General features: G+C 33.0%; 1 protein-coding gene across 16 annotated transcripts in view; it reads left to right on the forward strand.

Annotated features, from left to right (window-relative positions):
• Window positions 1-18,200, forward strand: part of LOC134847619 (gamma-aminobutyric acid receptor subunit beta-1-like) — a 65,920-nt gene that overhangs the window by 22,125 nt on the left and 25,595 nt on the right. For 4 of the 16 annotated variants that reach the window (XM_063864750.1, XM_063864753.1, XM_063864754.1 and 1 more), the window contains exon 2: window positions 1,319-1,537. In XM_063864750.1, the coding sequence (XP_063720820.1) occupies window positions 1,319-1,537 (219 nt within the window). Of the gene's footprint in view, window positions 1-421; window positions 1,258-1,318; window positions 1,538-12,678; window positions 12,834-13,527; window positions 13,945-17,187; window positions 18,116-18,200 lie in introns of those variants that run through there. The other 12 variants (XM_063864751.1, XM_063864758.1, XM_063864759.1 and 9 more) reach the window with 8 other exon arrangements.

Raw genomic sequence — 18,200 nt, forward strand, 5'->3', positions numbered from 1 at the left:
AAGCCAAGTGCAAGCATTTGAAACAGATAAAAGCATCCTTTGAATTGCCTTAAGAGCGGAAGCAGTCATCATATGGACATATGGACATTGCGAACCATTTAATTTTTCAATTTATTTTTTTTTGTACTTTTTATCCTTAACTCAGAACATGTCTGAAATTGTGGCTGAAATTTTGAAGTGATTTTGGATTTTTCACAGTGAAAATTTATAGAAACAAAAGGCAAAGTGAAGAAAATTGATTGTAACCAGAAGCCAAATTGAGGAAATACATTTAAAACTTTGGTGGGACTTCAAACTTTCAATGGAAAAAAAATTAAAATTACAAAAATTTTTGATAAAAAAAAATTACGCTTAATAAAAAAACCAAACTAATGAATAGTAAAGTTTTTTTCGACGATAAAGTAGATTTTAGTTTGCTTTAAATTCACTTACAATCACCGGAATCGGTATATCTGATTATGAAATCTCCAACCCAATTGATACAAATTCTGACAACAAATTGGTCTGAATCTGCGTCTTTGTTTTCTTATGCCTCGGGCTTGTTTGCCAAACTTTTGTATCAACAAGTCAATTCGACCCAAATTTGACGCCACGTTCAAAAATATAGCGTCTATAAGCTCCAAATCCGAGATTAAGTGGATCGGTATATGGGTTGGGAAACGGGAAATGATTGAAAGATTGTAAAGGTTTTATTCCATGTTTGCAAACTCAAACCTTCGGGCAATTAAACAGTTATTTTGAACCATTCTGTTCAGTAAATTAAATGACGCTTCATGTTTATTTATTCCTATAACATCGTCCCATTTTTGACTGTTTCATAAGTTCAGTCGAAATAATCTTCAAATAAGTGGCGCAGAAATTTAATGGGCTTCCAAAACTCATTTTGCAAGATGTTTACAAAACATTGAAACTTATAGGACACGGAAACTTAGTCGTAAAAAAATTACTGAAATTGCAGAACGAAGCTTATATACCTGGTAGTTTAAATTTAAAACAACCATCGCTCATTAGTATACTCAGAAAATACTACAGCAAATTTGAGTTATTCTTGAGTTCTATCTGGCTTACTAAATTTTGATTCTTTTTTTTTTACAAAAAAGAGTTTCAATTATAACCTATACAATAACTTAATTGATTAGCTAATAATAAGTTACAATGCGTCTTTACGAGCGTGCAGCTGTTGACAGCAGCGTGGAGCCAACACCTGTAAGCAGCCCACAAAAAGAACTGTCGAGTAACATGAACAGCCCACTTCTGGTTAGCAAAAACCCAGTTATAACTAATAAATTCACTGCAAATTTCTCTCTGATATTTGCAGAGAATGTCTGCCGAAGTAGCTCTAATCAACCAGGCTATTTTCGACCAGGGTTCTTCAGTCATGAACAACTCGAGCAAGACCTCCCGGATGAGGAAAGGTGCGTGGGACAATTTGACTGTGGAGTACAATCTGACACTTCCCAGGAGCCACAAGGCCAGGATGGAGTTCTTCCGGGATCTGATGCCGACGACGCCGCTGCTTCAGACAGCTGAAAGCCAAGTAAGTTCCCAGCTTCCTCAAAGAAGAAACGTCCCTTCGATAATTTATTCAGACTTCGCAGTAAAAAACCAGCAGTTGTATAGTATTTAGAACGTGCAGTCAAAAAACAGCGGAAAAACGTTCACCTTAAAATATATCTATATAATTTTTACATTAAAAACATAAGGTTTTTAAACATTTAAGATGCTGAAAAAATCTCCCTCAGGAAACCCGAACCCTTACCACCTGAAGGATACCCATTTTTGGTAATTTCAGACATTAATTTCTGCCTGAACAAACCTAAAAAGATGCCCTAAGGCACACGCGGCGAAAAATGATGCCTTCAAAAAACGCCATAAACAGCATTTGTGGTGCTTTTTTCCTCAAAAAAATGGGTTTGTTGAAAGTTGTAGTGGAGCTCGGAATCAGAATTTAATCTATCTAAAAAGATCGATTATTTTAATGCAAAACTTAGAACTCGCGAAAATCCAAGATCCGTGCCTGGTTTTCTGCAAAATTTTTCAGGAAAAAAATAGTTCAAAACGAAAATTCAATTTTGATTTGGTTCAATTTATCTTGGAAAATTTGCGACCGCACCTTCGTGACGAAAAGCAGATTAAATTTTAACTCGCTTGGCGAAGAAAAACATCCTTACCTCACCCAAAGTAAATCTAATTAATTATTGAAAGTTTTCCAAAGCTGCTTCCCTTAGGCGCAGGAGATTGTTATCGTAAATGGCTCATAATGTTGAATATTTTATGTGCCTTTGTCAAGTTCAAAAGACTTTCTTTAATCACATTTTAACTATCGTCTCTGTGATCAAAGTCAAGTCCTCAAGTTGAATGTTTCGTGTTTCGAAAAACAAAAGAAAGAGTTTTTTTGTTCAAAAAGTCCATTTTTAAAATTAGCTCAGTTTGTTATACTTTGATTCTATTTGAGCCGCTGATCTTGTAAGTTATTGTTCCGACTTTCGATACGAAAGTAACGGAATATTTGGTGCTCGGGGTGGGTTTTTTTTTCTTCAGACAAATTTCGACTTTTTAACCAGCTATTTTTGACGGATTTTTTAAATATCATTCGAAAGGTATTGTTCTCCTAAGCTCAAATTTGAAAAGATATTTCATCTGTGATTTTTTTCGTGAAGTTATGGGGGTTCAAATATTGCCATTTTGGCCAATTTGGGAAATTAACGCGCGATATATTTCGGGCTATTAACGTGTAAGCGGAGATTTAATCCGTTCTAGAAATCGTTCCAAATTGGTTGAAAGAAGCTTATTTGCCATAATTGATGTGTTAATAGGGGCAAAATTTATCAGTTAGTACTTTTTAAGGCGTGGGGGGATGATTTTCACAAAAAGTTTCAAATTCTAAAAAAAAAAGATTTCATTTTGTTTTATTACTTTTAATTTTTTAATGTTATTACTGCTCCATAGACCTTAAAAGTCAGTCAGAACAATCAGGGCTTCGCCCTGATACGAGCAGTCTTGTTTATATTAAGAAAACTTACAGCATCAACTTCACAATAAACAATATGATTTTTGTCACAAAAAATTTAGTTACAATTTTTAATTTCAAGAGTTCGACCCACTGACCACCTTAATGATGCCCCTTTTGATACTATTTAAGCACACAATTTTTGCTAACCAATTTAACCGTCTTAAGCCTGTCTTTGTTTTGCTTGTTGTTTTTCTGAAAAAGTTGCAGAGAAAATTGGTCAAAGTGTTGTCTTTGTGATGATGGTGATATGAGAGAGCTCGGAAAAATACTTTGGACGTTCAAAAAAAATTTAACAAAACTTCTAAAGTTTTTTTGAAAAGCCGCACCCACATGGAATAAAACTTGGAACCGAGTTGCTTTTAGGATGAGTCCGCTCGTGTTTTATTAGGGCGATGTGATGCATATATTTGTTTCCAGGTCTCCTGAATGAATTTAAAAAATTTAGAAAAAAACTCAAATTATTTGCTAAAAAATTGAAGATGGAATATATTTTTCTTTTAACTCAAGGCATGAATTCCTGTGAAATGGTATTGAAAAACACTAGTAGATAATTACTTTAAAAATTTTGGTACATAAAACACAGGAAACTAAAATTTGCCTCGAGAAGAAGCAACAATGAAACCTATTTATATTTACTTTGATGAAAAAAATGAGTGTATTAATGCTAAACACTGAGCTCTCCTACAAAACATTTATTTAAAATTTATCTGCTCCAAGATACTATCCTTAAAACTGGTTTTAAAAACAAATTGGTTCAAGTTTTCCGCTGGATTCGATTTTTTAATTTCCGAGTGGGGAATTTTTGCTGCCTTCACATTGCCTGAGCACAGAATTGATGTTAAGTTTGTTTTTTTTAAAATTGAAATTGAAATCGCTTTAAATGAGCAAATTCTCATAACAAATGAGAAATTTGAAAACTGGCTCCGTTTAATTAAATAAGACTGTTTATAGGTATAATTTGATACAGCAACAGATTTTGCTTCAATTTACTTTAAGTTGAATTTTAGCTCCTGCTGCTTTAACATTGCCTTCACAAAGAGTTGCACGAACATAGGTTGAACGCTTAGAAAAATTCGTTTGCAGAATCTAAGCAAACGATCACTTTGGTTGTTCGAAATTTTCTTCACCGATTTTCGATGAAAATGAGGATTAAATATGCTTGAGGTCTATTTTTTTTTCTTTCAGACCAATTTCTGAAGAAAAAGTTTAGACTAGGTTTTGCATCTGGATTTCTTTGACTGGGTTTTGCATCTGGAATTTGATACTGGACGATTTTCCAATTAAGGGTGTTCTAGACGCATTAAGCGAAATGTGTCTTGACTGCTCGTCTACAATTTTGAAGACTTTATTTATGCTGCTGAAAATGTAACACTATTTGTAAAACCGAACACAAAAGTATTCCGAATTGAAATCAGCCAATCTAACTGGCCGTATCAATGTCCCGACTTTCGATACGAAAGTAACGGAATATTTGTCCTCGGGGTGGGTTTTTTTTCTTCAGACAAATTTCGACTTTTTAACTGGCCATTTGTGACGGGATTTTTTTAAAATATCATTCAAAAGGTATTGTTGTCCTGAACTCAAAGTTGAAAAGATATTTCACCTGTGATCATTTTTCGTAAGGTTACGGGGGTTTAAAGATAACCATTTTGGCCAATTTGGGACAATTAACGCACGATATATTTCGCGCTATTAACGCGTAAACGGAGAGTTTATCCGTCTTAGAAATCGTTCCAAATTGGTTAAAAGAAGCTCCATCGCCATGATTGGTTTGTTACAAGGAGCGAAATCTATCCTTTTGTACTGTACTTTATATGGCGTGTGGGGAGATGACTTTCATAAAAAATTTCAAAATTTAGAAAAAAAAAATTTCATTTTTTTTTTTTCATTGAATTTTTTTATGTTGCTATTGCTCCATAAACCTTAAAAGGCAATCAGAACATTCAGGGCTTCGCCCTGATACGAGCAGTCTTGTTATTCCGACTTTTGATATGAAAGTAACGGAATATTTGTGCTCGGGTGGTTTTTTTTCTTCAGACAAATTTCGACTTTTAAACTAGCCATTTTAGACGGTATTTTTATATCAATCAAAAACTATTGCTGTCCTGAGCTTAAACTTGAAAATATTTTACACCTGTGATAATTTTTTGTAAAGTTATGGGGGTTTAAAGTTTGCCATTGTGGCCCATTTTGGACAATTAGCGCGCGATATATTTTGCGCTATTAATGCGTAAGCGGAGATTTAATCCGTCTTAGAAATCGTTCCAAATTGGTCGAAAGAAGCTTATTTGCCACAATTAATTGTTACAAGGAGCGAAATTTATGTTTTTGTACTTTATATGGCGTGTGGGGTGATGTTTTTAATTTAAAAAATTTAAAATTTAGAAAAACTTTTTTTTCAATTTTAATTTATCACATTTAATATTTTTATGTTATTACTGCTCCATAAACCTTAAAAGGCAGTTGGAACATTCAGGGCTTAGCCCTGATACGAGCAGTTTTGTTTCCTTATATGACTCAAGTTTTTAACTAATATTTGAGTTTCATATAAGTATAGCTTACCACAAAAAATTGGGCAGTCGAAACTGAATAAAGGGCAGTCGAAACACTCAGGGATATGTCCTGATGATTGACCAGTCTTGTTTTAGTATAACTCCGGCCTAAGAAAAATGGAAGATGCATCAAAATTTTCTTTAACAATTTATTTGACTAAATAAAGTCTTTGTTTGATCAATGACTGAGATTAATGAAGACGTATGCTATTCTTTAGCAAACTCTAACAAAGTATTTGTTTTGCCATACGCGTTTCTATCTAAAATTTGATGTTCTTCATTCTCGGTATCTTATAAAAAAAAACTTGAAAGATAGAAATTATTCTAAAACATACTATCAAAAGTTGTTCAAATTGTAACAGGGAATTTTTCGCCAATGTTTTTCCCGCAGAATTATTTTCCTTTTTTTTCTTATTGCAACTAGCAAAGCATCCTGCACTGCACTTTTGTGGAGCATGTTTGATGGCAATGGATTACTTTAATAGTCTTTATGAAAACATAAGAAAAATTTCTAAGGTAGATTAATACTATTTTTACCCTTGCAATAGTAAGGTTATTGCAATTGGGTACTAGACATTTTTCCGTAAAGAATTTTGTCTACAAGACTTATTGGACTCATTGAACTGTTGGTACATTGGTTCATAAAAAAATGCAAAATAAGTAGTGTCTTTTGCATGCTTAGCCTGGTGGTTACAAATTTGCTTGGGATGGCGAAAGTCCTGAGTTCGAAGGTCCTGAGTTAAACTGCAGTTTTTCGGCATTTTAAAAATCCGGCCAAATTAAAATTTGCATTTCACATGGGTTATAATTTAACCAGCTGGATTTGTTAAAATTGCACTTTTTTCAACTTTCGTGTCTTTTTCATGGGCTTAAAAAATTAAGGCCTAATAAATATCGACTTAGTGGCCTCTTATTGCGTCGTTACATCCGAAAAAAATCTGTGCGCGTGTTTGCTTTGAAGAAAAGGGACTTGAATTTTTTTAAATTTCTTATCGGCATGAAAGATTTATGCTCAGGTTTTTTCAGCTTTGGTACCACTTGGTAATTAAAAATTCAAATTAAATCAACCTGGCGAATCTGGCGTAGATAGAAAAATAACTCATTGAGACGGCAAAGATTTGAGGTTCGAATTTTTTTTGCTTTTTCGGATTATCGTTCGTCTGTTTATTTTTGTCGGCTTAGTTCTCGTAGCTCGCTGCTTCAGCTTTATTTCACATGCTGTAACCTCCATGCTTGAGACGACAATGCCCGGTTCGATTCTAGTTGACACTTGTTTTTCTTGCATATAGAAATAAGTGGCTAATTTAGTTTATTGTATGTCTGCTTATTTTTTTTCTGCTCACTTCTGCAGAGAGGACGGTTCTTAAAACATGGCTTCTCTATAGCATTCCCAAAACTCACTGTAGAGTTTCTAATGGTGCAGGCAATTTGGTTTTTATGATTTTTGGGTTTTTGTTGCAATTTCTATTGACCAATTTGAATTTTTTCCGTTTGATTTTCATAACATTCACATTTGAATGGCAAAATGTGCGAAACTCAACTTCGCCTCAGTGTATATTATTTTGTAGATTTAGCATTTTAGCAGTTAGACTTTGGTTATTTTTTCCAGCTTAGGACTATACATAAAAATTTCGAAAGTCAATGTAATCAAATTCTGAACGTTGCAATTTCTGCATTCTTGCTTCGTAGGTAAGCCTAAGTATAATTTGTTTTAGGGGGCGGATTTAGAGGGAAATGGTTAGAGATGCGACCCCCTCACCCAAAAAGTTCCCAATTTAGTAATGTTTTTGGCCGGCTAACACTGAAATTTTTCTAATGGCGCATTTGGCGCCAATATTAACTAATTTTGAAGAGAAATGCGCGTCAAAAAACGCAATTTTTTAGTCAAAGTTTTCCAAAATACTCAAAAGCGATACTTTAGACATTTTTTTTTCAAAAATTTGCATTCGGCAATTGTCAAAATGTCAAAAAAGGGTTTTTGTAGTGTTTTGGGAAACGCTCAAAAAATCAATTTGGTCGAACTGAAAAAAATAAGGTCAAAATTTTTAAAGAACTCTAAAAATAAAGTTCGAAAATCCCCCTCGAAAAATACCTAGATCGCTCCTGTTTGTTTTCAAAAAATGTAAGTTGTCGTTTATTTTTTCATATTTTTGTTTTACTTGTTTAATGCGTTTTTTAAATTTTTTTTAACTCTTCTTTGGCTTTTAATTATTATACGGGTGAGTTGTTTTTATGTGTGAAGATCACAAAATGGGGTTGGGAAGAACTTTGGGGGGTTCGAAGGCGAATTGGGGTGTAGAGGTGTGTGTACCAATTGACGCGGGGTAGCGGAACTACTTACGCAGTTTGGTGTTAAGCATGGGCGAGCCAGGGTTGACGTTCAGGCCGTTAAGAAACGTGCTCGAACCGAGCGCCCATGGATCATAATCAAATATACTGTCATAGTATGGTCAGTTCTATAAATTTACAAAATAATCAATTAAAAATATATAAAACGGATTATAATCATGATACTTTTCATTTCAATTTAGTCCTTTCTAATCAATTATAATCCATTAAAAATGGATTATAATCTTTATATTTTTATGCTAATAGTAATCATTATAATCGATTATAATCGGTTATAATGGATTTTTTTGAGACGTTAATCATGAAATCATGAAAATTATGTATTCAAAGATATCTATTTTTCAATGTTCTATTTCCTGTTTAGTGCAGTTGCTACGTACCTTTGATAAAATGTTACATTTCACTTCAAAACTTTTATGTGTTTTTATCTCACATTTTCTAATTGAACCCCCCACGGTTTACGATAACCAATCCCCCCCCCCCCCCCCCCCCCCCCTGTTTGCTTTTGAGCATCTGAAAGAGCTTAATTTCAAACATACGACAAAAAAAACCGTATTTTTCAGAAATTCTTATGTGATTTTTAAAATTAATGCAAAAATTCTATTTCTCAGGATTACAAAACACGCTTCGATGCACCATTCTACTAAGCAACTACGCTAAAAAGCCCTATTTCTCAAAATTGAAATTTCATGGATAAAAGTTGTTTTCATAAAATACCAATATTTTGATTGTTATCCGAGAAACCTCAGTGCTGTAAACTTGAAGTTCCTCAAAAATGGGCATAATCTTTTAGGCATGTGACTCAAATTCATGTAATCTTTTGCAGACATTCTTTCTGTTCTTCGTTTGTACTTTAAAAAAACGCGTTACTTCTGAAAATTTTATAGAGCAGAACAGGGGCGGATCTGGAAGGGGGTTGGGGCAGATTTCAAAAAAAAAATTCGGAAATTTTGACAACTTTTTTATAGGTAGGTCAAATTAATTCTCTGAGCTCTCCCATATCACTACAAAGCGTGAGGCGACAATTTGTAAGAGGCGAAAATTCGTAACATGAAAAAATTCGTAACAAGCGTCAATTCATAACAGTAGATTAAGCGGGGAACACTGATTCACGCGCAACTTTACTCTCGTGTCGAATATAAGCGCAGCTAATCAAGCGTAATCTACTTGCCAAGGCCTTGTTACGAATTGTCGCTTGTTACGAATTGTCGCCTGTTACGAATTGTCGCCTATTACGAAATGCCGCCCTACCACTATAAAGACCCCATTTTGAGAAAATTATCTGAACCGCAGGCAACTTTTTGATAAAAACAGACCAAAAAAGCATTCTTAGAGACGTTTTGGAAAATTTGAGTTGGCCGATGATTGCATTCCTGAGAGGGGGATGAGACTTCTCTAAGAACTGAAGAATTCTTTAAGCCTTGGTTGACGTTGGATGCTGAAGGTGTCATTGAAAAAGCAATTGAAAAAGGAATATATTCGTTTTTTAAGTGGAACTGAGATTGTCGGAACCTCACTTGTTGAGAAAAACTCTGGAAACAAAAAAAACGACAACTAGCAAATATTTTTCGTCAGAAAAAAAAATGATTAAATCAGTGCTAAAACTTTCTTGGCTCACATTGCAATATGTTCAGTTTTGAATACGGAAGTTTTAATGACTACGCGTTGCTTGAGCGCATCAGTGACATTAATTTTGCATTACTCCAGATAAAATGATCACATTTAAATTGAGCAGTTTCAAAATTGGCACTTTTTGAAGATTTCAAATTGTTTTCAAGTACCAAGTGACATCGCAATTATTTGGTTGCATTTGGAACGCCTGCCACCAACTTATTGCGTGCGAACGTTTGTGCATCTTTCCAAATCCCACGAATAATTATATGAAAAAGTACCTGATGAAAAATTTGATTCAAAATGGAAACAAAAACAATTTGTGTTCCGAATTTCGAAGAAAGTGAGGAATATATCTGCTAGGGGTGGTTTTTTTATTCAGACCAACTTTACGCAACTTTGTTCCACGGGGGACCGAGCTCTTACTTGCTCTGCAAGCGCCAAGCCTGTTATACATACCACAATAGTAACCTGCCTCAAGGTGAGTTTGTTTAATTGAGGCATCTAATTGTTTGTGTTAACTCCATACACGACTGGAATTTTAACTCCTACAATTTAATATGATCAGCCTAAAAATGATACTTTTGCCAAAACTTAGTTTACCAAAAACTATCAAAGACCAATCAAGTGGCAGTCGGATCACTCGAGGGTTTGCCCTGAGACGACTAGTCTTGTTTGTTCAAAGCAAATTATTGATAGAACATTGGTTGAGATTAGTAAAGTATAATCCGTTTTACTACATTTTGAAATTATTGATTGTTATGCAATTTGCATGATCCGCCTGATGATAATTTTTGTAGTTCAAAAACGCACACACTTTGTTTTTTCTATTTAGAGTTTCAAAGCTTTATATTAAAGAGTTGTATAAAAATGAAACTAAAAACGAAATAAAATTATTTTAAACTTTCGAAGAATTATTTCCATCAAAGTTTCTGTAGAGATCCTTTTGCGTTGTTTTTTTTCACATCATAGACTGATCTTTACCCTTGATTATTTTTTACCGTTGATTGATAATCTTACCAGCTGAAAAATAAATTATTCTTGCCAAGCTAAAAAAAATGTAGTGACCTTCAATCTTGAGGTTATAAATGTTCGAAGATCATCATTTAGATCCATTTGTAAAAAACAGTGCTCCGGTTTGATAAAAGTAAATATTTAAAACCTTGTTTTTAAAAGTCTTAAAGCTTCCTACAAAATTGTGATTTCAAATTTTTTTACAAGATAAGGACTTTTTTTATAAGAAAGTTGTAAGACAAGAACTTTTCCTCCAAATCTTTTCCAAATGTTGTTTTCGTTTTTTTTTGAAAAAAAATTTATACAACCAGCTTCAATGTTTAATTGTTCTCCGATATCGCAGAGTGCAATAACGGAAACTCGCAGACTTAAAGATTTTATATAAGTTTACCGAAAAACCCACTCACTTGTCAGTTCTTTACTGATTTTTGTAGAGTTAGTTTTTTTTAATTGCTTATTTTTGCAGAATTTTAGTCAATACACACCTGAACCCCACATTCAACACGTTTAAAATTTTATAACATGACTCCTCAAAATTGTTTTTTTTTTGGTATCTTCAATTTTTTTTTCAGCTGCTTATTTCCTATAACTGAAAGATTTTGAAAAAATTTTTTGTTTCGGAACTTTTTTTATTTAAAATGCATACATCATAACCGCTATCTGAACATTTTATATGCATAAAATTAAAAAAAAGAAAAAAATTTCCAAAATTGATCTTTTTTCTGTTTGTTCTGTTGAGAAAAACGTACAAAGTGATTTTTGGTAATTTTTGTGTTTTGTGAAAAAAAGCTTTCTAAGAATTTTTCTTAAAAGAAAGTTGTAGGATAGCGGAATTTTTTTTACAAATCTTCTAAGAAGTTCCAAGATTGGGGAAGTTTTGTAGGATTGTCAGGTGGGTATTTTTTTACCCGTAGTTATAACGTGATTTTCAATGAAATTTTTATTACGAATTGAATTAATTCTTGCTAAACCATCTAAGCTTTACCTAACCAGACAAATCCATGAATTAGAATTTTTTATTTGATTTTGAGCGTCAGGGGAAGGGTTTCAACTTGGGACTTATTTTCAAATCGAAAACACAGAAAGCCGTTTGCTGCGCGAGTAGTACATAATGAGCCGTCCATATTTATATTCGAAGAAAAAATTTTAACCTTGAAAAAATATATTTTTTTTTGTTGATTTTTTTTTCAATTTTTTGCTTAGAAAGGGTCACTCAACTAGGTTCAAAAGCAAGAAATAACGGTAACCAATGTCGAACTAACGTTACAATTGGGAGTCCTCCTCTCATTGATTTTAGTCTAATTAGGTCCTTAAAACTTAAAAATTCAGACCAATTTTTTTTGTTACTAAGAGATTTTTAAGAAATTGGATACCATTTTGACCCTCTGCAAGCTTTTTTGAGGCAATCAAAATTGACTAAAAAACAACCCCAATCTAAAGTTCATTTCTTTTCTTCGACTGATCGGATTAAAGTTTTTATTACGCTTTCCTACAATAATTTCCTATACAGACGAAATATCTAAAGCTTTGACTTGCGGCAGACAAACCCGTTGAATTTTTCAAAGCTTGAGGTCTAAGACAAAAGATTGAAATTTTTTGACATCCGAACTTTAAGCCCATTTCGAGTGTAAATATACTTGAAAGAAATTCGAGGGCGGAAACTAACCACAAAGAAACTTTTGTTCGCAAAATTACTTAGATATTCAAATTGGATTACAAAATAAATAAGAAAAAGGAAACTTGGTCTCAAATTTAGATAAAGAGCCCATTGTGAAAAAGCCCACGGGGGATAGGCAAAATGTTCCCGTAGCAATTAACATACATTTTGATTAGCATAAAAATTTTTATTTCTCCTTTCCAATATCAATGTCATGAACCTGCATTTCAGTAGATTCTAATGTAAGTTAACTAAAGTTATTCGATAGTATGGATATACAAAATTTTGTGAATTTAAATTTTGGATCTTCCAGATTTTAATCTGCTAAATGGAAAGCATCGACTTTTTGAACGGTCTGGTAAAATGACGAATTCCAAGAGCAACTACCATTTTTGAGCCCGATCCATTTGGGCATTAAATCTTGAATGATAAATTAGGAAATATATTAAAGCAGCCATATGTGCTTGACAAATAACTCCACGTTGAAAAAAGTATAAGTATTTGAAGCAGTTCATCGATTTGAGTATATGACTTAAGGCCAAATTGAAGGATTCTCCTCTTCACAATAAAGTTAATCCTTCTGAAATCTTGACTTATCTGCCGTCATTTTTATTTTTTCAGCAAGACAAAAAAGCAGGTAATACAATTCGCGTTTTTTTTTTTTTGACGAAATTTTCTTACCACAATCCGATCTTTGTTCGATTTTGCACACAGTTAAACACGTACTTTATAATACAATTTTTTTAAATGCGAAACACACTTTCCATTAGCAAAAAATAGGACAAAAACTTTAAAAACTGTAAAAAGAGGTAAAAAATGGACTTTCAGTCTATCTAGACTTTTGAGTGTACTTTAGTTAATTAAAACTCACTTTGACCATCGAAATTGATCGGACATGAAATAAGGTCTTGTAACCACTTTTTAGCACCATTTTTCCTTCAGTGGTCAAGGGTCGTTGTGACAACACAGTCTATTTTAGTAGCTCTTTTAAGTGTTTTTAAAGGCTTTTGTGATAAAAATATCTTTTATTTTCAAATACAACCAGACCGCAAAGAAATGGTAGTCGCGGTTTTATTTTTCTAAATAGTGTTAATTTTTTAGTTTTTGAAGAAAAAAATTCAGTTTTTTCATTTCACGGTATCAAAAATTTTCCGGTATTTACTGCAAAATTGAGATGATTTTGAAAAATACAATTTCTGTGTTGAACGTAACGAGCTCCTAGGAGCTGTAAATTTGTCTGGTAAGTAGAATAGTTTAAGCGTCTAAACTCATTTTTATTTCAACCAGCGTGTAATAAAAAACCGTTTTTATCTCTAACAGTTAAACATATTCATACAAATTTTATCTACTATAGTGCAAAAAAGAACGAACATCCTCAATTGACTTTAGCGTTTTCCTGCATGACAGACGTATTTATTGTATTCATATTATTCATATGAACCAAAAAATAAGGAAAACTGGAGAAAAAATAATGTTTTGTTCTTTTTTATTCATCTTGATGGAAACTTCAAATCGACTCATTCAATGAAGAACAAAGAATTCTATCGCGTTCGTACAGAAAAATCATTAAAAATTGATAAGAAAAGCTCCTCGCTCACAGACACGCAAACATGTGTTTAATTTCGACCTTAAATAATGAATTTCTTATCCGTGGTACATTCCATTGACCCGAATTTTAAAAGTAAACAACTTTTCCTGAAATTACTAGTTCAAATTGGTCTCAACTGCGTCAAACTGGAAGTCCAAAGGTGAGAAAAATACTGCTCGTACATGGGCAAAAGAGCCCCTGAATGTTACATTTGCACTTAACGTTATGAAGTAAGTAGTTTTTGATTTATACAAATATAAAAAATGGAAATAATTCTCGAACAATTTTTTTTTTTTCCTCCCATATGTTAGGTAAAGCACAACAGGATATTTCTTGCAACTGTCATCCAATATTATGCATCAATTTAATTTGAAATGATTTGATTTGGTATAAATTCAGCTGTGCTTACTTGTTAATAGAACAAAATATATCGCAAATTAGTTGTTCCCAAATTGGACAAATTTGCCATTTTGAAATTATTTTAACCTTATTTAAACAATGACAGGTGATTCATCAGCTTATTTTTACCTCAGTAATGGTATGAAATTTTCGCAGTTGAGATTTTGAAGCTTGCCTCGAAAAAATTAGAGGCGAGAAAAACAACATGATTTCTTAATACATTTTCCCACCACGCAAATACAAGTTGATACCACATGTGAAGGTAAACTGTACTCAAGTCAAAAATCCAAAATGACAAGTTTTGTTGCCCCAAAAATTGCGTTTTTATGAATTTTTATCCTTAACTTATTCAGACAGACAAAACGAGATTTAAAAAAAACTGGAATTTTTAAGTGAAGATGCGTTGCAAAAAGTAACAGAAACACCGACTGAAAAGCGATTTTGCTATAAAAAGCACAGCAAAACTACAAAAAAGTGGTGCCTCCTTGCAATCAATTGCTTATTTGTTTCTTAGCTGAAAAAAATTTGCAAAAGGTGACTCACATAATTGATAAGAACGAAGCACTCCTAAATTGAAGAGTTTAAAAAATGTATGATTTTGATGTGGTTTTGATCAAAACGCAGTTTTAAATTTCGTTGCAGCTTCTTTGTTGCTGATTAGTCATATTGAGGAACGAGAAAAAAAATTCGGAAAAAACGAGAATATTTTTTCCGAAAACAAATTGCTAATAAAAAGAAATTGAGCCCCTAAACAACTTTGGCTTCAGCATAGATGCCCCTGTCATAAGGGTAAGGTTTTTGATTTAAGATTATAATTTAGTTATTCTGCATGAAAACACAGTAAAAATTAGTATGAAGTAATGGATATCTCAAATCATATATGGATATCTCAAACTTTGATCTAGATTGTGTGTTTTGTCCCCTGCCACGGCAATGATAGTGTGCCAGAACGAGATCTCTTTTGACCTCTAGCTTCAAGCCTACCGCAGCCTATCCGATACAAGCTAAAAAATTGGTGTCACGTGCAAGGTCAAGAAAAGCTATGTTGAAAAAAAAATCAGTTGGTTTGCAAGGAAAAACTATGTACTGACTATTCTTCGACAGGCTGCATAGCCTTGGAATGATCCTCTGCGATTTGCAGTAAAAAATGCAAAATTCATTTAATTCGAAGTTAATCATAAACTAGTCTCAGGCTTCGGATTATAGAGTGCTTACATTTGTATTGTGTTTCTGGCGCGCAAACAGGTTGATGCAGTCCGGTAAAAAACTGTTTATCTTTTTGAACCGACCCGCACTCAGTAAAAAGAGAACAGAATCGATTATATTATAATTATAATCATAGTTTTAGCAAAATTATAATAAATCATAAGCGCCAATTTTAGATGTTTAAACAATTTAATATCCATTTCAATGAAAGCATTTTTGGTGACAATTTAATAAATTTGAGTCAATTATAATTGATAACAATTTTTCCGAAAATATTTTATAATCTCTTATAATCTATTATAATTGGTTATAATCCTTTTTTCTATCAAAAAATTATTTTACAAGAAAAATTAAAAATAATCGATTATAATTTAGTTATTCTGCATGAACACAGAGTAAAAATTAGTATGAAGTAAGAAATCAGCAAACCAGGGGCGGATAGGAGATTTTCTCGAAAGGTGGAGGCGGATTTTCAAAAAATGTCCAAAATATTTATCAACCTTTTCTAGGTCGACCAAATTGATTTTCCGAGCTCTGCCAAATCACTTAAAAGACCCTGTTTTAGCCAAATTTTGTGCGCCGCACGAAAACTTTCAAAGAAACAGGCCAAAAACGGCTTTTTTTTTAGGCTAGTTTTGGAAAATGTTTACCAAAAAATCGCGTTTTTTGGCGCGCGCTCCCCCTCAAAGTTAGTTTTTAGGTTTTTATTGTCGCCAAAGTCCAAAGGGTTCGTCACCATATATGGATATCTCAAAACAGTACAAAGAGCGAACCCTTTGGGTAGACAGGGGATCGAATCCCTGAAAAAAGGCGTCCACCCCTGCAACCCCCTCCCTAAATCCGTCCTTGTAGTAAACAGACAGTAAGAAAGTAAACAGTAAACAATCAGAAAAGAAACCAACTGAAAAGCACACAAAACAAAACCAAAACAAAACGAAATGAAGCGATGACGTTTTTTGAATAAAAATGGATTATAATCGATTAAAATGGATTATAATTCAATAAAATTTCAGAAAAGTTTTTTTTTCAAAAAGTAATTGATTACAATCGAATATAACGGGTTTTTGTTTCAAAAAATACTAACATTTCAATCCATTTTTAATCGATTATAATCTCTTTTTTTGAAATTTATGGAGACTGACAATAAAAATCCATTTCAATCTATTATTTTCTCTTTTTACTGAGTGCGGGGAGGTGTTTTGCTTAGAGCCGAACTGTTTGAATTTTGATATTTTCTGGATGGAATAAAACATCTTAAGTGTTATCTTTTGTAGCAATTGAAAAATTAGAACGCCAAAATTGCATTAGTTATCATGCAATCTCTCAGCTTTTACCGGAAAAATTTTTTCGATTCGAAAAATTTTGCAGAAAAAAAACTCGTGTAAGCTTCTATTTCACTCTAAAAAATGCATTCACAATTTTCATAAATGAACGCTTTAAATTTCTCTCGTTTCCTTGGTTACTACAGTTTTTCGGAAGTGAAATGAGTTTTTAATGGTTTTCATACACATTCTTCGCATATAATTACCTTTTTTTTTTTACAAATTATGGCAATCGGCATTGATTGCTATTATCAATTAATGTTTTTTATAAAAAGAGGATGTTAGTTTGAGCATTTTTTCTTGCCTGTCTAGATATGTAAAATAAATGTTGAATTTTCTGCTCGTTAGCATCAGCAGCTTTCGAGCAGCAGTGCATTAGATAATTGTGTAAATGAATGAAGAAAGAGGCAATTTTTCATTATTGGCTTGTCAAAAGGTTGCACTCAATGCGGATGCACAATTACAATCGCTGCGAAGAGACATAAAAAGCCATAAAATTAGATGAAAATCCACGCAATTCCTTATTGATTTACTTCCCGTTTTTCCTCTAGTTATTTTTGTCTCCCGCAGTTTTTTCAATTAGCAATTGGATAAGGAATCTTATACAGTTCATGGATTTCTAAGCCATTGACCAATTTTTCTATTTGGTACATTAAATTGGCTAATTGGGAGAAAAAAATACAAGAATAAAAGAGTTTTATCAAGCATTTTCAAATGGAAATCTTGTCATCTGAGACCTTATATCATCTGAGACCTTAAAAAATAATTGCATTTCCCCCAACTCAATTTTTATTTTATGAGATAAATTGGCAAATTTCAATCAATCGAAAACTTCAAAAACACCTAGAAACAATTTATTCGGCTATTGGCTGCATTCGCTCTTCGATAAATTTATTATAGTGATTTTTTTCTTAAAAAAACTCTCCAATAAATGCTATTTTAAGTTTATTTCCACAAGTTTTATCATTTATGCAACTGGGTTATAAGAACTATAACGAGCATTGAAGCGACAATTTAAGAGCTGAAGATAACATAATAACTACTTTTGGAACAAATTTGCCAGCCCGACGTAACTTAAGTTGGTAGACTTTATGCTCGTCGCCAAAACCCGCAAAGCTATTTATCTGTGCGGGCTCAAAATATGACCACGATTTGTACGCCAACTTCTAGTTCCGGATTAAATTCCAGCGTTACAACTCCAGAAAAACCCACTCCCAATGTTTTAGAAGAAGTTTACAAGATTCCAGTTATTACAAGTCAAAATAAGAATCCAGTTGTGTCCGCACCAAACCAGAGTAACAAGGTTTTCATGTGGCGTAAAGACAGCAAAATGCATGATCAAATTATAGCTCCAAAAATTGTCCCCAGTCAAAATTCAAACGATGGCCAGTTAGCTATCAAAAAGTATAGCGATATCCATCCAAAAAACGCATATACATTTTCAGAACAGAATATCAATTAGAAAGTTGCTGTTTTTTTCTAGGTTTTT

Source organism: Symsagittifera roscoffensis, chromosome 6, assembly GCF_963678635.1.
Source record: "Symsagittifera roscoffensis chromosome 6, txSymRosc1.1, whole genome shotgun sequence".
NCBI lineage: Eukaryota > Metazoa > Xenacoelomorpha > Acoela > Convolutidae > Symsagittifera > Symsagittifera roscoffensis.